General features: G+C 37.9%; 1 protein-coding gene across 1 annotated transcript; it reads right to left on the bottom strand.

Moving 5' to 3' along the window:
• Nucleotides 1-22,851, bottom strand: LOC115933423 (coxsackievirus and adenovirus receptor-like). Its single transcript, XM_063697155.1, is given in 5 exon segments — nt 1-658; nt 661-702; nt 705-1,423; nt 14,492-14,544; nt 22,631-22,851. Coding segments are annotated over 3 exon segments (1,092 nt in total). The 5' UTR covers nt 1,297-1,423; nt 14,492-14,544; nt 22,631-22,851; the 3' UTR covers nt 1-200.
• Between the last annotated feature and the right edge of the window lie 827 nt (nt 22,852-23,678).

Raw genomic sequence — 23,678 nt, 5'->3', positions numbered from 1 at the left:
TTGTCTTTACTAACTTTAATGCCCGTAACTATTTCGATATAACCAAACAAAAATTTTTAAAAATATATTCCTTACAGCTCCTGATTAACTTATTTTTTGATACATTTTGAGGCTAGTAACAAAATTTAGACCAGAATAGGTTTTCATATATCAAAAAAAGGAAAGGAACACGGAGAGCACAGATGAGACGTATGGAGGCTCTATACTATAGACCCATCCTTGCTCTGTGCGGGAATCATCACAGGAATTGCGCCCATTCGACTTAGATTAGGGGCAGCTACCTTAGCAGGTGGGAGAGTCGGACTCTGAGGAGTGCGTTCAAAGTCTTCACTTGGTACTCGTTTATACTGAGTCTTGGAATATCCTTCCATGTTGGAAGGAGATATGGATCCCAGGGATGAATGATTACTGCCTATGTAGCTTCTGGCAGTGGACGTACGGCTCTTTGGAGGCGGCACATCTTCCTTGATATCGTGATGAACTTCCTTTTCATATTTTTCTTCTCTGCGCTTTTTACGACAGCAAAAGATGATAAGACCAATGAGCACTAGAGCAAGCAAAGTTCCTATAATGGCTCCTGCAATTAGTCCAGCTTTATTTGAAGGAGGGACAACGTTTACACGCAACAGGCACTGATCAGAGCCCACTCTGTTTCTGATGTACAGCTGTATGTCCCAGAGTACTCAGAAGAAGCATTTTTACAGATATAACAGATGAAGTCATTTCTGCTAACCATAAAGTGGGCATTTTCTGTGAGTCAGACAATTTTTGCCACTCATACTGTAATGGAAGTGAACCTTCTTTTGGTTCACATTTTAATTTAAAGTCACTTCCAATTTCTTCTGATCCATCAACGTAACATCTTGTACCTGAAGGCTTACCAAGAACTACCAGCTGAATCTTCCTATTTGCAACACCAGGAGCTCTTTTCACTTTGCACTGATCTGTGCCAATATCTGACAGCTGAAAATTCGTTACATTTATTGATGCATCACCAGATTTGAGATCATTACTCTTAAAATGTACTCGGCCTTTCAGGTCTGGATAGTAGTCATCATAAATTTTGTCTCCAGAATATAAAATAATCACTTGATCCACCTTCTGATTATCAGCTGGTGATATCAGCCACTCGATGTCCAGTGGTCCCTGGTCTTCAGGACTAAGCGTAAATTTGCACGGCAGATAGGCAGTTTCCCCTTTGGCTTTTTCAATCATCTGCTCAGGAGTAGTGATACTCCAACCTCTGATGAAATCCGCGACTCCGCACAGGAGCACGAAGCGCAGCAGGAGCGCCATGGTGGCTGCCGTGCCGTGGCCGGCGGCTGCAGGTAGGCGGCTCTCGTTCCAGGTCCTAGGCTTCCCGCGCCTGGCGCACTCAAGGTAGAAAAAATCTTAAAGACTCCACCAAAATAAACGGTTAAAGCTGATAAAGAAATTCAATAAAGTTAATAGTTACAAAATCAACATACAGATAGCATTATTGTTTCTATACATTAATGACAAACTATTACCTGAAAAATAAATAAGGCAATTCAATTTATAATAGAATCAAAACAGATATAAAAATATATAAAAGACTTAGGAGTAAATTTAATCAAGAATGTGAAAGATTTGCACACTGAAAACTATAGCACATTGATAAAAAAATTAAAATGGCATAAATAAATGGAGAAACATCCTTTATTGATTGATTCAAAAATTAGTATTGTAAAAGTGTCAATGCTACCCAAAGCAATCTACAGATTAAATGCAACCACTATCAAATTCCCAGAAATAGAAAAATTACTGCTAAAATTTGTATGAAACCACAAAAGACCCTGACTAACCAAAGCAATCTTGAACAAAAAGAATAAAGCTGGAGGCATCAGACTACCTGATTCCAAACTATATTACAAAGCTATAGTAATTAAAACAACATAGCAGTGGCATAAAAACAGACATGTAGAACAGTGCAAAGGGATATACAACCCGTAAATAAATCCGTATGTCTGTGGTCAATTGACTTTTTGATAAAATAACTAAAAAATACACAATGAAGAAAGAAAATTATTTTCAATAAATGGTGTAGAAAAAACTGACTATCCACATACAGAAGAATAAAATTTGACTTTTCTTTTGCTCTTTATACAAGCATGAAATCAAAATTAAAGACTTAAATGTAAAACTACTACAAGGAAATATACAAGAAGACTGTATGACATTGGCCTGAGCTATGATTTTCTGTAGATTATTCCAAAAGCACAGGCAACAAAAGCAAAAACACATGAATGAGATTGCATAAAACTAAAAAGCTTTTCCACAGGAAAATAAGTGATAATAGAATGAAGAGAACCCACAAATGGGATAACATTTTTAAACCATACATCAGATAAGGGGCTCATATAATAATATATAAGTAACTCAACCTACTCAAAAATAAGAATAAAACTATGCTTATTAAAAAAAATAAGCAAAGAACCAGAATAGACATTTCATAAGGCATACAAAAGGCCAACAGGTACATGAAAAAATCATAAACATTTCTAATTATCAGAGAAATGCAAATCAAAGCCACAATGAGATATCACCTCACACATTTTACTAGGGCTATTATAAAAAAAGATGGAAGATAAGTGTTGATGCGGATGTGGAGAAAAAGAAACCCTGTGCACTGTTGGTAAGAATGGAAATTAGTACAGCCATCTTGGAAAACAGTATGAAGCTTCCTCAAGAAATTATAAATATATTTACCCTATGCTCCATCAATCCCACTTCTGGATACGTGTCCAAAGGAATTTTAATCAGTATGTCAAAAACAGACATCTGCAATTTCATGTTCATTGCAGCATTATTCATAATACCCATGAATTAGAAACAACCTAAGTGCTTATCAACTGAAGAATAGATAAAAATATGTGGAAAAATTGGAACCCTTCTACACCACTGGTGAGACTTTAAAATGTAAAGCAGTCTCGCAGTTCTTCAAATGGTTAAACATAGAGTTATCACGTGACCCAGCAATTCCACTCCTATGTGTTTACCAAAAAGAAAATAAAACAAATGCTACACAAACAGTAGTACACAAATGTTTATAGCAACACAAAGTAGAAAACAACAGAAATGTTCATCAGCTGAGGAGTGGATAAATAAAATGTGGTGTGTCCATAAAACAGAATCTTATTTAGCAAGAAAAAGTAAAAAACTGTTAATGCATGCTCCAAAATGGATGAACATTAAAAATATGTTAGGTGAAAGATGTGAGTAAAAAGTGACTATGTGTTATTATGATTCCATTTATGTGAAATGTCCAGAACAGGCAAATTCATAGTCAGAAAGTAGACGAGTGGTTGCCTAGACTAGGAGGGGTTTAAAAAAGGCTGGAGAAAATGGGGAAAGATTGCTAATGGGCACAAGTCTCTTTTAAGGAAAATAAAATGTTCTAAAATTATATTATGATGTTTATTTGTCCATCCAGTTAATATACAAAAAGAATTTGAAGTTTGTACTTTAAATGAGTGAATTACACAATGTATAAATTATATCTCAATAAAGCTGTGGAAAGTTAAAAGTATATGTAGGATGCCTACAAAAATACTACTTATCTTTATAAATGAATGAAATTCTGTCATTTGCAAAAACATGGATGAATTTAGAGGACATTATGCTAAGTAAAATAAGCCAGACACAGAAAGACAAATATCTCATAGTATCACTTGTATGTGAAATCCAAAACTGTGCACTCATAGAAGTTAAGAATAGAATGGTGGTTTATCAGAGGCTGAGCAGGGTGGGGGGCAGGGGTGGAAAAAGGGGAAATATTGAATGGGATAATGTTTTAGTTAGGAGAAAGACATTCTGGTGATATGGTGCACAGCAAAGTGACTGCAGTTACTCATAATGTAGTGCATATCTTAAAAGTGCTAAAATAGTACATTTTAAATGTTTCACCATAATGTAATAAATATCTGAGGTGAAGGATACGTTATTTAGCCTAATTAGTCCATTTCACAATATCTACATGTATCGTACCACATTGTACCCTATATATATTTATTTACCAATAAAATCAACATTCTAAAAAGTGAGGAACACAGATGTGCTAGATCTTCATCTAAAGACATTTCTGAGAAAAATGTATCTGTTTTCTTTCAGAAGAAATTTACACTTAATAGATATTATGGTAACCAAAGTAAGGCAGATAATTTTGACCATCAGCTTTTACTATGGGATAATCTCTTTTTGCTGACCTTGTAAAAGCTGTGGCATATTAACAAGTAGGAACATTTTTTTTTATCATGATCAGGTAAAGGTTCTGCAAGTTTCTATTTTGAATATTTCCCCAGGAATCACAAAGTGTGAATGCCTTTTATTTCAGAGGTCTAGCCCTAAATGGTTTAGTCAATTACATCATGCATTCTGAAATAAGTACTGGTGCATTTGGGAAGGTACTATATATAATTGTGTTTTAAATTTAGCTATCATATAAATCTACTTTTCTAGTTAACAGTTTATATTTTATAGAGGCCCTCCATATATATAAAAGCTTTTCTGATAGTATATCCATTAGATTTCAAAGATAAGTAAAGGAACAATTTTGCTTTTATTATTATTATTATTATTTAAGGCTAGTCAAGTGAAGCAGTGGGAGTGGAGAAGGAACTGCTTTAATTTTTATATGTTGGTGTTACAGGCTATATGTGACAGGCTGTATATTTTTCTGCTGAATTTTAGAAACAAAATGAAATATTTATTTCCTACTTCATTAGATTTAGGGATGATGATTACATTGAGGGGTTGGGACTAGATTGAAGGCACCACATCATCAATCACTTGGAAACAATATTTTGCCTATGTGTTATGTTATATTCACAAAAACTTTTATTGTGGCAGGCAATATAGCTCCCTATTGAAATATGTGAAAAATGTAGAGAAAAAAAGACAATATTAGTTATCAAGGGATATTTAGGCCTGAGATGCATGATGCTAATATTCAAAACATACACTTTTTAAAAATTAGATTTAAAATGTAAATTGAAGCAGAACATTTAGAAAAAGACATAATATCTACTATAAAAGTCCTGGGTTAGAAAAGTTAAAATGCTAAATGAAAAAATAATGCTTCTTGGGTGGCTTAAAATCGAATATCAGACAAAAGATTACTCAGAAATTTTTCTAAGATTAAAAACATGTATACAGTCTCTTTGATATAAAATGAAATAAATGTCTGGATATAACTTTAACAGAATAGAATAGGGAGACATGGGCAACGAGCAGGTGTATGTAGAATAAAGTGAACATATTATAGTAATAATGAGAGGGACAGACTTGAATGACTGCTCTTGGAGACAAGGGATTTTGATGTCTAAGTTAATGACAAATCTTTTGTTTGCAAGTTTAAAAATGTAACTTAAACCTGGTGAAGGAATAAAGGGTGGTTGGAGGGATGATTCTTTGTACACTAAACTTATTTTAATGACTAATGAATTAATCATAAGTTCAAATGATTTTATGGAGGCCCTTTCTTTATTTGATATTTCTGGACTCCTTTTTTCTTTGTGTATGCTCCATTTTTACCTACTTGAACAATTTTTATCCCCAAAATTTAGGAAACTCTGTAACCAAATGTTCCAACATGATATAATCCCTGAAGGCATTTGCAGCTGGGGGAGTAGGGGAAAAGGGGTTTCTCTTTCAACAAATGCATGTTAACCTCGGTGAAAACTCAGAAGTTTAAACATGGTCCCCCTTGGGTCATGTGGCTACCCCAGGACCAATCATTGCACCAGACATAGGAGATAATCTCAAAAGCCAGGTTGGAGTCAAGGTTCTCCAGTGGAATTTCCACTTTAGAAATCAGTTTTGTCAGGCTTTGTGTTTGCATATTACAGACATGATAGCCATATAGCTATCTATTCCAGTAGAGATGAAAACCTAAGAGCATATGCCCATTCAAAGGATTTTACATGAATCTTCATAGAAGCTTTACTTGCAACAGCCAAAACCTGAAAACAGTCCAAATATCCATGGACAGGTGAATTTGTGACTTATAAACTTACTATGGTATCTGTATATAATGAAATAATACTCCCTAGTAAGAACAGAACAATTGATAGATGTAGCAACATGAATAAATCTCAAAAACAGTGATGCTGAGTGATCAGAAAGTATACATACCCTATGATTTTATGTATTTGGAAATAAAAACTCACGGATAGTGACTAGAAGTGGATCAGTGGTTGCCTGTGGATGGAATGGGGATAGGCAGGAAAAAGTGAGTAGAAAAAGCACAAGGAAACTTTGGTGGTAAAGGTAATGGATATGTTTGCTATTTTCATATGTTGTTGGTTTTGTAGAGCTACAAATGCCAAGAATTATCAAAATGTACAATTGAAGTATGTGCAGTTTATTGCATGTAAATAAACCTTTTAAAAATTAACCGATACAAATTGACTTACATGACCAGAAAGCTCTTGAAAACCTCTCCTGTTTTCTCCCCTATTTTTATTCTTGCATGCCCTTATAGACTACGTTAACACATTTCTCATCTTACCGTTATTTTGTGTCTACATTTCACCAAGTCAATATAACTATAATTTCTTGGTTTCTCTTTAGTTCATTAGTAATTATGAGTAATGTATTGAAATGTTAAAGATATGTTCATGCATTCAGAATCCTCTGCTCTCTGATCCACATAATAGTGAATTATGCTCTCAATAATTACACAGTATTGTGCTTTTTTTTTTTTTTTTTTGAGATGGAGTCACACTTGGTTACCCAGGCTGAAGTGCAATGGTGCATTCTGGGCTCACCGTAACCTCCACCTCACGGGTTCAAGTGATTTTCCTGCCTCAGCCTCCTGAGTAGCTGGGATTACAGGCATCTGCCATCATCCCCGGCTAATTTTTGTATTTTTATTGGAGACAGGGTTTCACCATGTTGGCCAGGCTGGTCTTGAACCTCTGACCTCAGGTGACCTGCCTGTCTTGGCCTCCCAAAGTGCTGGGATTACAGGCATGAGCCACCACCCCCAGCCAGAATATTGCTACTTTTGCAAATAGCTACAGTTGACCCTGATCTGGACTTTGAGTTGATCACAGCTTTGTAAAAGAGGATAGCATTGTAAAACTGCAAAATTAGATTAATAATAACATAGAATGCTTTCAGTATAAGAAATAATACTATCCTAAGCAAAAATAAATAAATAAAACTGGAGGAATTATATTATCTAACTTCATATTATACTACAGAATTACAGTAACCAAAAAGAGTAGGGTACTGGCATAAAAAGAGACCCATAGATCAATGAAACACAATAGAGAACCCAGTAACAAATCTACATACCTACAGTGAACTCATTTTTGACAAAGGTGCCAAGAACATACACTGGTGGGAAATGGTGTTGAAAAAACTGGATATCCATATGCAGAAGAATGAAAACAGACTAGTATCTATCACTGAATACAAAAGTAAAATCAAAGTTGATTAAAGATGTAAAGCTAAGACCTCAAACTATAAAACTAGTACAAAAAAACTTTGGGGAAAATCTCCAGGATATTGGTCTGGGCAAAAATATCTTGAGCAATACCCCACAAGCACAGGCAACCAAAGCAAAAATGGACAAATGGATCACATTAAGTTAAAAAGCTTCTGCACAGAAAATGATACAATCAACAAAGTTAAGAGACAATCCACAGAATGAGAGAAAATATTTGCAAACTACTCATCCAACAAAGGATTAATAATCAGAATATATAAAAAGCTCAAACAACTCTTTAAGAAACAATCTAATAACCTGGTTAAAAAAAAAGGGGGCAAAAGATTTGAATAGATATTTCTCAAAAGAAGACCTACAAATGGCAAACAGGTATAAGAAAAGGTGCTCAATATCACTGATCATCAGAGAAATGCAAATCAAAACTACAATGAGATATCATCTCACCACAGTTTATAAGACTTGTATGCAAAAGACAGGCAGTAACAAATGCTAGCAGGGATGCAGAGAAAAGGGAACACTTGTACATTGCTCCTGGGAATGTAAATTAATAAAACCACCAAGGTGAACAGTTTGGATGTTTCTCAATAAACTAAAAGTTGAGCTACCATATGATCTAGCAATCCTACTGCTGGGTCTATACCAAAAATAAAGGAAATCAGTATGTCAAATACATATCTGCACTCCCATATTTTTTGCAGCACTGTTTACAAAACTAAGATTTGGAAGAAACCTTAGTGTCCATCAACAGATGAACGGATAAAGAAAATGTGGTACATACACACAATGGAGGACTATTCAGCTGTAACAAAGAACAAGATCCAGTCATTGTCAGTAACACTGATGGAACATTATGGATCATTATATTAAGTGAAATAAGCCAGGCACAGAAAGACAAATGTTACATGTTCTTACTTATTTGTGGGATCTAAAATCAAAACAAACTCATGGACATAGAGAGTATAAGGATGGTTATCAGAGGCTGGGAAAGGTAGTTGGGGGGGGGATTTTGTTGGAAGGTGGGGATGGTTAATGGGTATAGAGAGTTAATAAGACCTACTATTTTATAGCACAATAGGGTGACTATATCCAATAATAATTTCATTGTACATTTTGAAATAACTAAGACTGTAATTGAATTTTTTTATAACTTGAAGGATAAATGCTTGAGGGGAGGGATACCCCATTCCCCAAGATGTGCTTATTTCACATTGCATGCCTGTATCAAAACATCTCAGGGACCCCACAGATACATACACATACTATGTACCCACAACGTTTTTAAACAATCTAATACAATTTTTTAAATGGCTCTTATTTTTTGTTACCTTCAATTATTGTAAAATATATTCTATTATTTATGATTTGCCTTGTTTGAAAACAAATTTTAAAAACACTATTTAAGACCAGATAAATGGACTAGGAGTAACTTGCATAAAAATGACAGAAATTGCTGCTACTTCTTCTAATTATTGAGATGGTATTTCCATATTTGTGAAATTATCTGTGATAGAAAATTGAATTGTTTCCAACATTATTTTTCATAATTAAACATGTTATATTGCTACTTCTTTAAAAGTAGCCTTTAAAATATTACCAATCTATTTTAAAGTCTACTTGCCAAAACATTAAACTATTCTTTAAAAAAGTAATTTATTTAATTACCTAACATCCTCAAGCAATGTCCTAATTTTCTCAAGCAATTATCTGATTTTTCTCAAGCAATTGATATTAGCAAGTTGTGCTAGCTAACTGCTGAGAATCATTGTCTACATATGAGATAAATCATCTATCAATCCTTTAAAGAAGACTTTATGAGCCATAGAGATTGTAGTCCAATCTGTATCACTGACTTTAAACATTGGATAATTGACACTCCGTGTTGTCTGTAAGCCTATTTCACAGCAGCTGAGTGATGTTAATAGGTACTTCTTGGAGTGCCATTTTCCTTATAACCCTTAGATTAATTCAGATTGACTGAGTTCTGTGTCAGTGGAAATTGCCAGAATTATATCATGGTGCTTTGCATCTAGTTTCACTTTTCCAAAAGCCTACACAGATTTCAGATGTTTAGAAAATAGCTCTTGTTTTCCTTCTGGGTAATCTTTTTCATGTCACCACTCTTGTCAGCATCTGCATTGGGCAAATTTCCTAGGACCTCCCTTCTGCGTCTTTTAAAATATGAAAACAAAATCAATGTAGCGCAGCAAGCCAGGGAAAGTCTGCTTTGATTGACTTACGGCCATAGTCACCCAGCAGTTCTTTCAGATGTGGCTTCCCAGGTCAGCCACTGAGCCCACCGCTGTCCTCCTGCCTGCAGATGTGGCTCTGTGAGCCGTTTGAGGAGAAAATGGGGGACTTTGGGCTTCAGCCCGAGGAGAACACGGTGGAGATGGAGGAGCCCCTGGGCGTCCACAGGTTAACTGAAAACATGAGAGGACACAAGCACGGGACCAAGTCTGTCACTAACTTGTAAAATACTCTCACCAAGCCGACTGGGCACTTTGTCTGAGTGCCTGCCTTTGCCACCACTGTGTGCAGGAATGCCTGGGGCACGAGTGGGCCATCCCAGTGTTCTTATTTCTATACATTCCGACGTTACCCCTCAGCAAAACGCCAGAGGCTGGCAGACACAGTGGAGCATCCTGCAGTAGGGATCCGAAGCCGTGGAATCTCCAAAGGACCACTTGACCGCGTCCCAGAAGCTCCAGCTCAGGCTGGACATTGCCCAGAAAGCCCACATCGTCTTTGGCAAGACCTCCCGGGTTGTGGTTTTGATTTGCATTTCTCTGATGGCCAGTGATGATTAATATTTTTTCATGTGTCTGTTGGCTGCATAAATGTCTTCTTTTGAGAAGTGTCTGTTCATATCCTTCGCCCACTTTTTGATGGGATTGTTTGATTTTTTCTTGTATATTTGTTTAAGTTCTTTGTAGATTCTGGATATTAGCCCTTTGTCAGATGGGTAGATTGCAAAATTTTTCTGCCGTTCTGTAAGTTGCCTGTTCACTCTGATGGCAGTTTCTTTTGCTGTGCAGAAGCTCTTTAGTTTAGTTAGATCCCATTTGTCAATTTTGGCTTTTGTTGCCATTGTTTTTGGTGATTTAGACATGAAGTCCTTGCCCATGCCTATGTCCTGAATGGTATTGCTTAGGTTTTCTTCTAGGGTTTTTATGGTTTTAGGTCTAACATTTAAGTCTTTAATCCATCTTGAAAAGTTAATAATAAAAATAATAATATGGAAGAAATTTAAAAAAAAAACCTCCCGGAGACCAGGAACTTGGGGCGCATGGCGTGAGATCACCCCAAGCTCTGGGTGCCTTCCTGTCCTTCTGCTTCTTCCTTGGCCGCTTTAGGGGGCGCGCCTCGCCGTGGGTCTCCCTGCGGGCGGCGCGGTGGTGCTCCTGGATGTCACCTCCAGGCGCTTTTGAGACTGCGGCCGGCACCGGGCACCAGGCACCTGCGGATTGGCCTCCCCACGCCGGGTTCAGGGACCTCCAGCGCTCCGCGGTGCAGGCTGCAGACGACCTCAACGTGGAGCTGCTGCCAGCGCCACAGGCCCCAGGGGAGGCCCAGGATGCTGCTTCCCCGCCCCAAGAAGGGCAGTTTGGAGGAAAGTCTTTGGCCTGATGGAAAGCAGTGCCCATCGGGGGCGGGGCTGAGAACTAGGCTGGCGCCGCTGCCTGGTAAGTGTGGACCAAGAGGCCCACGGCCTCCAACAGGAACCAGGTGCTTCTCCAAATCCCGGACGTCCAGGAGGAACAACGACGTCAAGCTGGCTGACACCAGGAACACCCAGAAGTCCCCGCTCCTGTCTGTCCTTCCGCACTCAGGAGCGGGGATGGCCACAGGGACACCATTCGCCCACAAACCGCTGGCGTTTGCTGCCATGGTGCGCGGAGATGCGGTCCCCGAGGAGGCCACTTTCGGCCAGGACGCCGGGATCGTATCAGCGGCAGCATCCCGCGCTGACACTCAGTATTGACTTTCCCCGGACATTGCTGGATTTTTCCCTTTTTAAAACAATTTTGCAGTGGGAGAACAAAAAAGGGCATCCTCAGGGCTTTTACAAAATTCTCCTGGACCTGTGGTTCTATGGTGTTCACCTCTGCGTTTTACTGACCACTAATGGGCCAAAGCTCCTAAGGCCTATAAGGGCCCAACCCAGCGCTTTAGACACCCCTGAGGGACATTTCGCGGCTCAGGAGGATAAAGGTCCTGCTGCGAGAAGGACATGCAGCCCCTTGGTCACCGCATCTTCCTCCATTCCAGCCTGGAAAGAGAGACCTTGCCCTCCACCTTACAGGCCTTCCTGACCTTGGGACCCACTGTAGAGGCCACGCGCACTTCCACTGCCAAAGCAATGACACAGTAGATGGAAAGAAATTCTTGGCCAGGCGCGGTGGCTCACGCCTGTAGTCCCCGCACTTTGGGAGGCCAAGGCGGGCAGATCACGAGGTCAGGAGATCGAGACCATCCTGGCTAGCAAGGTGAAACCCCGTCTGTACTAAAAACACCCAAAAGGTGGCCGGGCTTGGTGGCGGGCTCCTGTAGTCCCAGCTACTCGGGAGGCTGAGGCGGGAAAGTGGCGTGAACCCGGCAGGCGGAGCTTACAGTGAGCCGAGATTGCACCACTGCAGTCAAGCCTGGGGGACAGAGCGAGACTACGCCTCAGAAAAAAAAAAAAATTTGCCTTCACTATATGCGTAACTAATTTCTCTATTAGAGCCAAGAGTTGTGGGGCCCACACCGCCAGCTGACACATGAAAGTGTGGCAACGATGTGGTGGTGTCTCTGTGTGGCAGCGTGGTGGTGTGTCTGTGTGGTGGTGTCCGTGTGGCAGAGTGTCTGTGTGGTGCTATGTCCATGTGGTGGTGTGTTCATGTATCTGCATGGTGATGTCTCCGTGTGACAGTTTGTGTATCCATGTGACAGTGTCTGTGTGTCCTTGTGTCCACATGGCAGTGTCTGTGTGGTGGTGTCTGACAGTGTGGAGGTGTGTCCATGTGACAGTGTGGCGGTGTGTCTGTGTGTGGCAGTGTCCATGTGGCAGTGGGTTTGTGTGTTCGTGTGATGGTGTGTCCATGTGAGTGTAGTGATGTCTTTTGTGTGTGTCCCTGTGATAGTGTGGTGGTGTGTCCATGTGGTGATGTCTCCGTGTGTCTGTGTGTCCCTGTGATAGTGTGGTGGTGTGTCCGTGTGGTGATTTCTCCGTATGTCTGTGTGTCCGTCCATGTGAATGTGCCAGTGTGTCCATGTGAAGGTGTGTCCGTGTGGTAATGTCTCCGTGTGTCTGTACATGTGAGAGTGTGGTGGTGTGTCCGTGTAACAATGTGGCGGTGTTCCCTTCCCGGCTTGCGGAGCTGGCGTCTTTCCCTCTCAACCCAGGACGCCCCAGGAGACCCCCAGCTTGGAGGGCAGGAGGTGGCTTCTGTGGAGGGAGGCGCAGGGAGCCCCAACAGCCGAGTTTGTGGGGTCCCCTGCATTGGGTGGGAGTGAGGAGAAAGGCGCCCGGGCAGCCAGGACAAGCCTGGGCCTGCCCTAAGGAGGTGACCCACTCCGGGCCTGCATTTTGGGGTGAGCACTCCAGCTCGGTCATCTTGTCCTAAGTCCTTTGTGTGCCGTGGAGATTGCTGAGTTTTGAAGAAGGGAAGATCATCTTTGTCGCGGAAAGCCTGATGTGTTTCTCTATTGCTGTCACTTTTCAGCCTCATCGCTGGTGAAACATCAAACATTGGGCACAATCTGCCAAGAAAACTCCCGGAAGAAAATGTGGGGACTGGCAGTATCCAACCAGAGGAGTCACACACACATTTCTGTTCGGTTGGAGATCGGCCGTTTTTCCCTGTGGGTGGGGGAAGCGGAGCAGCTCTGCAGCGGGAAGGAAGGTGGGTTCTGTGTGGCCAGGAAGGTCCTGGCCCGGGGCGGAGGGGCGAGAGGGGATGTGCGGCGAAAGGCTGTGCAGGGAAGCGGGCCATGTGTATCACCCCTACTGCCGGGCGCCCAGAAGGAGGACAGGTCCTGGCCTGGCGGGAGCAGAGGCGGCGGGGCTGGAGTCCCCGCACCGGGCTTGAGGGCCGGCGGAGCCGCAGGCTGTGGCCGATGGGGACTCCCGGGCACCTGGTGGGCGTCCCCATGACCAGGATACAAGCCAGGCTCCGGAGGCCAGCGGAGCAGGCCAGGCGGAGCAAGCTAGGGGTGCCAGGGGAGGCTCAAGGTTCCCGCGGTGGGAGGTGGGTCCCTGGACCCTGGTCTTCTGCTGCTGTCCCGCACATGGGCCGCCTTCGCTCAGGGGCGCCCCGCCAGGGTCGCCTATCTGGGACCTCAGCGCAGCTCCTAGCGGGCGGAAGGCTGAGGCAGAGGCCTTGGGGCCCATCTGGGTCTGCAGTTTCCACCACTCGTGACGCAGGGCGAGCTCAAGCTGTGTCGCCCAGGCAGGAAACCCTCCGACCTTGCCAGCTTTGGCGCCAGCCTTGGTGACTCTCTCCAGCTCAGCTTCAACACCTTTCAACAATTCTGTGTTCTCTATTATCACAAGAATTCTTTCTGTATTTCCTATCCTTTATCAAATAGGAATTTAAATATGCATATGGAGTGATATCACAGTTGAAACATTAAACAATATACAATTTCATGTGTCTTTTTTTGTTTAATGTATAATTTTCTAAAAAGTAAAATTATGACTCTACTGCAAATATAAGATAAACACATATCAACAATGTTTTTCAACTCAATAAGCGATGAGGGTTCCAGTAAATAGGTTCAAATCCTTGCAAGGAACATTAAAGGAGCTTCACAGCCAATGTTAATGCCAGATCGCTGGGTACTTACAGTACTGGTTAGTATCCAACATAGCCAGAAGCTGTCATCTTTGTCAGTTCTCTCTTCCATGGCACAGAAATAATGTGTTTTTCTACTGTACAAAATATTTATCTTTTCTACTACTTCTGCACATAAAAATATTGCTAGTCAGAAAAGACCAGGATTGCACTGAAAAAAAATCTCAGTAATATCTCTCACCTGTATTCATACTTTTCTTCCTTTATGAAATATCTTTCAACTGCATTTTCTATCTGAAGGTTTATAGAGAGAGGAAAATGAATAAAAGCATAGTAAGTGAATATTTTGATAACATTTTGCAGCTTTATTCATGTCTAACGAACATAAAACACACTTCCAATATTTAAAGTGTAAATGAGATGAATTTGATATGTACATGTGCCCATTAAACAATCACCATGAAGGGGACAATGAGCATATCCAATACTCTCAAAGCTTCCCAGTTCTCTTTTGTAATGCACACTCATACCTCTCTGGTGTGAAGTATTGAGCTTCACACATACACACAAATCTATACTGGGATATCTAATTGTTTCAGAAGCATTTGTTGAAAATGTTATGTCCATGAATGGTCTAAGAACTTTATCAAAAATTAGCTGATAGCTGATATACATGTGTATATCTATATTTGTACTACATTAAGTATTACTGTAACGTTATAAGTCCTGAATCCAGGTGCTGTTGATTCTCCAGCAGCACCTGGTTTCAAAGTAACTGTTTCCTTTCAAAGTAATTTGCCATTCTAGGTCCTCTACCCATCAATGTACATTTCAGAATTTTAGTTTCTCAATTTCTAAAATAAGAAATCCAGCTGTGATTTGATTGGAATTGTTATAGATCAATGTGGGAAGAGTAGACATCTTCACAATATTGAGATTTATGACTCATAAATTCTATTTATTTAGGTCTCATTTTAGCAATATTTTGTAGTTTTGTAGTTTTCAAATGTTTCTCTTTTTTGCTGGTTTATCTCTAAGTACATATTTTGATATTTACAATAGTATCAAAATTATGGTCATATTAATGCAAATGTTTTATTTTTTCCTCCATTAATTGGCAGGTAGTTTTAAATCATAATTTAATTGTATGATAAAACTGAATTTTGCGAGAAATGTATACATATTGTATATATACTGTTTGTCAGTTTGGCAGATTGACTGCATTATCATATCATAATTTAAAATTGCACTAATTACCACTCAGCCTCCTCTCAAGGACAATATATCAAAATATATAGCATGTTTCAGTTTATTTAGCATCATGAAACTCTCATATTGCACTTACTTTTGGAAACCTGGAATAATAAAATCATGTAAATATCAGTTCACAGGCGACATGAGTACATGCGACAATTTTCTAAATATCGACCTATCGCTCTTTAATTCTATGTTAATATTGTCAATTTTTTCCTCCTCTTGAAACTCTCTTATGCAGCTTATTGACTTTTGGTTCAATTCCTTCCCTGTTTTTCCCCCTAATCTACTTTCTAATATTTTACTGATGTTGTGCTCCTTTTTATCTGGACACTTTTAAAAAGCTGTGTAATTTCTCCTTTGTATTAAAATACAATTCCATATCCAAAATAAATGAGCGGAGGGACCAAACAGATGTTTGTGCAGCATGTCCATTAGCAATATTATTCACAATAATCAAAGGGAGGGAGCAGCCCATGTGAATATTGATGGATGAGTGGTTAAACAAAATGTGGTATATACGGCAACATAATAATATTCAGCCTTAAAATATATTCTCACACATGCTACAAAATAGATGAAACTTGAAGCCATGCTAAGTGAAATAAGCCAGTCAGAAAAATTCAAACATTCTATCATGCCACTTCTATGAGTTACTTAGTGAAAGTTGTAGAGACAGAAAGTAGAATGGTGATTGCTGGGGGGAAGGAGAGGGAGAGGAATGGGAAGTTGGTGTTCAATGAGTAAAGCATTTTAGTTGGAGAAGAAGACAAGTTTTGGAGGTCTATGGTGGTGACTGTTGCACAATAGTGCAAATATACTTAATGCCACAAAACTGTGCACTTAAAGTGATTAAAAAGGTAAATTTTATGTTGTGTATATCTTTCCAGAATTATAAACCTGCCACCACAGTATAGAAATAGAATATATTATGTAGCGTTAGGTGATGATATTTTACACATTTGCACATAATTAGAATTTCAAAGCCTTAATTTCAGATAAGGTAGTCTAAGACATAACAACATTGATGTAAGAAAACCATAAGCAATGCTTATTTTCAATCAGATTTACTAAAACATTTTATTGAACTGGTCAATTTTCTTTGCCAATATTACTGTATTCTTATTTCTAGTAATAGAGGTGTGAGAAAGCATCAAGGAAACTTAAATTGCATTCTCATACTGATGGCATACAATAATTCTGAAAACAGCAGGAGTTATGTATATCCCCCATAAGTAAAACATGAGTAACACAACACAACAAAAATTAATAGGAGACAATTCAAATAATGGTGACTTGTTATTCTTATCTAGTTAAGTACTATTCTTTTCTAACAGGAATTTGCTATTTCAAATATATTTTCTGAGATGTCTATATATTTTGAGATGACATACAAACTTGAGTCAATGACATAGAATTTTACAAATCACGCAGCTTATTCTGCGGCCATTTCTTTTGACATTTTCTCTAAACTACTAAAGAGGCATTAATGATCCATAAATTATATTACCTACATTTACAGCATTTAAAATGTGTTCAGCATGAAATATTAGCTACAGGGTAAGCTAAATAAATTAAACATGGAATAAAGATTTATCCTTAAATATAAATTACAAGAAAACTTTGATATTAGTTTTTCACAAGCGAAGCATTCTTATAAAATGTCATAACTTTTTTGGGGAAACTCTGGGAAAAATGGAGAAACTCTGAGGGGTTTTAAGTATCTTTCCTGAAGCTACAGACTCCATAACCTGTCTTTACAGGGAACTCCTGCAGCTCAGACAGAAATGAGTGGCTGAGATTCCTGGTTGCATAGCAGAGCTTCTCATCCAAACCCTTTCCCTTTTTAGTGTCTGTGTATCAGTATAGAAGTTCTATAAACTGTAGTTACTTATTTTAATCCCAAAGCACAGTAACAACATATTTCATCCAAGGGTTGGCAGTTTCTGTGAGTGTTTTGTCTAATTCTCCAAAACTCTATCTACAGGATTCCAAAGAGCCTAAAAAGTAAAATATTTTAAAAAGGGGAAAGGGAGAAAGGGAAAGAAAATAAAATTAATAGCCCATTCTGTCACTGTTATTAAACACCAGAATACCTTTCTGTTAATCTAATTAAAATTAGTGACATCATTTAACATTTATGTCTTCAACAAAAGTTTGGAATCCTGAAAAACACATTTAATTTCCTAATAAATATATTTGAATTGAATTGAAATCCTTACATATTACTTTAAATAAAGAACACAAGATGATTTATGATGTAGAAAATTCTATCCCTCATTGTCCAAAATCTAACAGTTAAATTGAACTTGTTAAATAATATTTTTGGCCAGGCATGTGGCTTACACCTAGAATCCCAATACTTTGGGAGGCAAAGGCAGGTGGATTGCTTGAGCTCAGTAGTTGCAGACCAGGCTCGGCAACATGGTGAAACCCAATCTTTCCAAAAAAAAAAAAAAAAAATTTAGCCAGGCGTAGTGGCTTGCCTGCCTGTAGTCCCAGCTACTCAGGAGGATGAGGTGGGAGGATCACCGGAGGCTGGGGAAGCTGGGGCTGCAGTGAGCCATGATTGTGCCACTGCACTCCAGCTTGGGCAACAGAATGAGACCCTGTCTCAAAGAAAGAAAGAAAGAAAGACAGATAAGAAAGAAAGAAAGAGAAAGAAAGAAAGAAAGGAAGGAAAGAAAGAAAGAAAGAGAAAGAGAAAGAAAGAAAGAAAGAAAGAAAGAAAGAAAGAAAGAAAGAAAGAAAGAAAGAAAAAGAAAGGAAGGAAGGAAAATTAATAGTTTTGCTGCCAATAATCTTTATGGAATTTTGCTTTAATGAAATAGATTTAACTAAGTAGTGACATGATCTGCTTAAGTGTATTGACCCTAGCAATCAGAGGCCTCCGTATCCCCACAATGACTTAACAGTTACATTTGACAAGCCTTGATTCTCCTAACCTACATAGAGCATAGTCAGAATTTCAGAATTCCAGCTTTCCCTATGCTATTTGGGCACATTGCTTAACTTATCTAAGACTCGGTATTTATACTCTTAAGATACTACTAATAATAATACCTAGTTTTTATGATATAATGTGCATCAAAAGCATTATACTTTCAGGCAGATGGCAATTTCTCAATAAAAATTTGCTAATGTTTTAGTACAAACAGGAAAATTGGATTATGATATTTATGACACTGTTGATTCTCCTTCTAGAAACATTTGTTTCTAAAACTTGTTTTCAAATTAAAGCACTATTTTGTATTCAGATTGAAAATACTATATGTTCAGATTTTTTAAAAAACAGTATTGCATGAATGTTTTAATTAAAATATTCCTAAATGAGCTTGAGCAAGGAGGACAGGGGAGATAAGTAAAATAAGGCTTTGTGGCATAGGAGACATTTGGTGGAAATCTTTCAGCTCAACTAAGATTTGAAAAAAAAAGAGAATTTTTATAAAAAATGTAAAGGCAGGATTTACCCTGATGAGCTTGTGGAGAAAATACAGAGTCTAACATAATTCAAGAGACTAATCAGTCAAAGTAGTTTGGAAGGAATATCTTGAAGAGAGACAACATAAAATGAAGATCAGGTATGTAGTTATTTTAATAATCTATCCATGAGATAAAAAGCATTGGGTTTTATTTTATTTGTCAAAAAGGGACAATAGTTCCAAGAACCATTCTTTGTTCAGCCTAAAGAGGTTTTTACATTTTGAACCAGCGACATATTGTGCTAAGTAGAATAATATCCAAATTTGTGTCTATATCAACAATTTTGTTCTCAATTAGAAACACTTTATTCACACAACTGATGATTATCTGCATTTGATTTAGTGCTGAACTGTCAAAGGGGGACTAACAAAAACAAAATATTAGAGTTGCAAGCAGTGTAAGTGGAAAATAATGACCATATTGAATTCACCATTACTGAAATAAGAAAACAAAGCAAAAAATAAATAAGAAAAAAATTGACTACATGAACATTTGCTTCTCTCCTAAGAATCAAAACCCTTAATTTGCTGTGGCAAAAAAGCATCTGGGTCCATGAAACCATGCAAAAGTCTACTGTTTCTGGGAGATAAGAAGAAGCAAAACACATCAGCTTTCAGAGAAGGTTAAGAAACCTCTCATACCCTACCCTACCCCACCTGACACCAGGCAAAGGATCACTGCTTCTGGGAGAGGGATGCAAGAAAAATACTCCTCCATCAGGAGAGGAACAAGGATTGTTTTGGGGCCCAGGATTTTGCACTAATGCAGAGTAGTGCTACTGTGGTTAAGGTTTGGAAAGTCTCCATCCAGTGACCACAGACAAAGGTACATTGTTCCTATGGAAGGAGAAATAAAAGAGTTTGTTCTTATTGTGGGGTTGAAAACTTGCAATGATATAAATCAGAGGTTTTCTACTGCTGAGGTGGGAGGAGGGTAAGGTATTATTTCTTCTGCAAAAAACAACACAGGTAAGTGACAGTTTGACTCCCACTAGAATAAGAGTCAAGAAGTGCTAAAAATACCCCTCCTCTGAGTGTCCAATGATGAAACTGGCTCAAAAATAACATGAATCATCCCTCTGTCCCCAACCTGAATTTTTTGCCTAGTCACACACACACACACACACACACACACACACACGCAAAATGATGTTCTACAGTTAGAGAGGAACAAGAAAGTGGAGAGAGACCCTCTCTATAACATAGGTTGTAAGGACTACCGAAAGCTAACTGTGGAACAGGATCATTGGCATATGCTCTCCAGAGTCTAAGGCCCCACACAAGGCACATCATATAGCAGCCTACTGCTGGAGAAATCTGAGTTACATTGGTCACTGAATGTTTCAGACACCGCAGCAAAAAGCAACCTTTGTTCCTGCCCACGCTAATAGCATGACATAAAAATGAAACAGAAATATAAAACAATCTCGACATAAATAATTATCTCATGATCTACTGTTTTTCTACATCAGATGATTTGCATTTTTTAGAAATTGGGAGACACATAAAAGCAAGTTAGAAATTTGAGTTACGAGTTATAATATTTTCAAAGGATAAAAAGTCAACAGAATCAAATTCAGAGATAATTCAGATGTTGGAACTAAATGCAAGTAATTTAAAATAATAATGATCAAAATGTTAAAGGATCTAGTTAAAAAAGACAACATGTATGGAAAAATGAGGAATTTCAGCAAAGATGGGAACAGTATAAGGCAAAATCTAGAAATAAGTGAAAGCATGAGAACAGAGATGAAGAATTACATCAGCAAGCTGATTAGCAGACTGGTCATCAGAGTTAAAGAAAGAAGCAGTAAATTTTATACTAGGTCAATACAAATCATTTGAATGGTAGCACAAAGGGAGGAAAGAGAAAAACCAAATAAACCAATAAACCAAGCAAATAAAATACTCCAGTCAATCCAAGAATTCTCTGGTAATATGAAATTAACTAAAATACAATTAATTGGAATTACAGAAGGAGAGTAAAAACAGAATGTGAGAGAAGACAAATTTGAAAAAGATGACTAAGGCGACCAAATAACCTCAAAATATCCAAGAAAGATTAATACAAAATTTAAAGAACGCTAGAATAATCACACTAGTCAAACTGCTGAAAACCAATGATTAGCATAAATCTTGAATTCAGTCACAGAAAAAATAGGAACACTGTGTAGAGAGATAAACAGAAACAAACATTATAATGAACTGCTTGTCAGTAACTCTACAAGTCAGAAACAAATGATACAAAATTCTTAAATAACTGAAGAAAAGTCAACCCCCAATCTTATATCCATTAACTGTAATACAGCAAAAATAACAATTAAATGACATTTGCAGATTAACACTGGAAGAGTCCCTTGCTAACAGGTATGCACTAAAATAAATGTCAAAATCATTTCTTGAGGCAAAAGGAATACGGAAGCAGGTGAAAGTTGAAACTACAACAAATAAATAAATAATGCCAGAGAACATATAAGGATATATAACCCAATTATTTTACATTGCTCTAAAGATAATTGATTGTCTAATTTTTTTAAAAAAGAGTAACTTTATATTATGGAATTCATAATATTTGAGACTATAATGCATGACATAAATAGTATAAAGGAGAGAGGAAACAGAAATATACATTTTAAGGTTTTTATACCATAGTTGGTATAGTACAAATTATAGGTTACTGTAATAAGCTAGAATAGGTATTGAAATCTCTAGAGAAACTATGAACATTTTTTTAAAATGGTATGTGCATTAATGTTTTCATAGAACTTCCAGCTTTTGTTTTTATTCATTTAATTTTATTTATTTTTTTTTTTTTGAGATGGAGTCTTGCCCTGTTGCCCAGGCTGCAGTGCAATGGTGTGATCTCAGCTCACTGCAACCACCTCCGCCTCCCAGGTTCCAATGATTCTCCTGCCTCAGCCTCCTGAGTAGCTGGGATTACAGGAGCCCACCACCATGCCCAGCTAATTTTTGTATTTTTAGTAGAGACGGGGTTTCACCATGTTGGCCAGGCTTGTCTCAAACTCCTGGCCTCATGATCGGCCCACCTCAGCTTCCCAAAGTGCTGGGATTACAGACTTGAGACACCGTGCCAGGCCCCAGCTTTTAGTTTTTAAGGTAGTTGTTGTGTTATTACATGTGAAGTAAGGTTATTCTTAAATATCCATGTTTTGAGAATTAATGATAATGACAAATTAATTTATCTCAATCTAAATGACATTTTAGTATTAAATGTTTAAATATTTTTATAATTTTTCCTTTTTAACAGAAGTCATTCTAACTGGTGTGAGATGGTATTTCACTGATGTTTTGCTTTGCATTTCTCTGATGATTAGTGATGGTATGCATGTGTTAATATGCTTGCTGGCCACATATGTGTTCTTCTGAAAACTGTCTGTTCACGTTCTTTGCCCATTTTTTAATGGGGTTATTTATTTTTTGCTCATTGATGTGCGTAAGTCTCTTATGGCTTCTGGATAATAGGCCTTTGCTGTATGCATAGTGTGTGAATATTTTCTTCCATTCTGTAGGCTGTCTGTTCAATCCCTTGAGAGTTTCTCATGCTGTGCAGAAGAAGCTCTTTAGTTTAATTAAATCATACTTGTCAATTTTCATTTTTCTGGCAATTGCTTTTGAGGACTTACCCATAAATTCATTGCCAAGTGCAATGTCCAGATGAATATTTCCTAGGTTTTCTTCCAGGATTTTTATAGGCAGAGGATGTAATCTCATGTCAATGGGTCTTAATAATTAAATGACTCCACACTGAGAATCATTACTGTAAAAAATCGATTTTGTTATAATGATGGAAATTTAAACATATAAAAGTAAAAACAGATGCCACCTCTTTGCTAGAACTCTACAAGGCAAATTACTATCAGAGAGGCAGAGGAAACACGATATATATATATTTATATATATATATCCATATATATATATATCTCCAAAATATAATTTGCAGTGAAATAAATGAAAGCACATTATAAATAAACTTACCTGATTTTACAAACTAACCTGTAAAGGGATTTGTACTAATTTTTCCATTGCCTGCATTGCCCTTTCTTCTAGATCCAATTTATATTTTTGTACTTCACCAATGTGTCTTCACCAATGTGTACTTTCCATACGTTTTTTAAGATTTAATATTACTTCTTCCAACATCTTTTTAGCCTCCTCTAGTTTTTTACATCCCTGTTGTATTTTTCATACATAACAACTCCTGTTGAATACCTTGATTGTTTTGAGTCAAACAGACATGTTTTGAAGATACAGCTTCCAGCTCTGCTGTAAGATCATCAAACTACATTAATAAAATAATATAGCTTGAAAATGAAGTAGGCTGAGAATAATCTCATACAAAACCAATAACAAATTTTGAAATACATTTACTTGCAATAAAATGTTATCTATAATGTAGATTCTTTAAATGTTAACCCTTAAATTACTCAGAAATTCAAGAACAAAGTAAAAGCCACCATAAGTCAGATATATTCTTTACTATCATCATCTTTGCCACAGAACTTTTGCACTTGATCTTTCTTTTATTTTTCTGATAATTTGTGTCTGTTCCTCCTTAAATGGCTCTACGTTAACTCTTATTAGAAAGTTTCAAACTCCTTTCTCTCATCATCATGCCCCAAAATTTGTCAAAAAATGTTTCAGAGATATAATATTGAGTTATTTAGGCCAAAA

The sequence above is a fragment of the Gorilla gorilla genome, chromosome 14, assembly GCF_029281585.2.
Source record: "Gorilla gorilla gorilla isolate KB3781 chromosome 14, NHGRI_mGorGor1-v2.1_pri, whole genome shotgun sequence".
NCBI classification, from domain to species: domain Eukaryota; kingdom Metazoa; phylum Chordata; class Mammalia; order Primates; family Hominidae; genus Gorilla; species Gorilla gorilla.
This window is presented reverse-complemented; position numbering and strand designations above follow the sequence as displayed.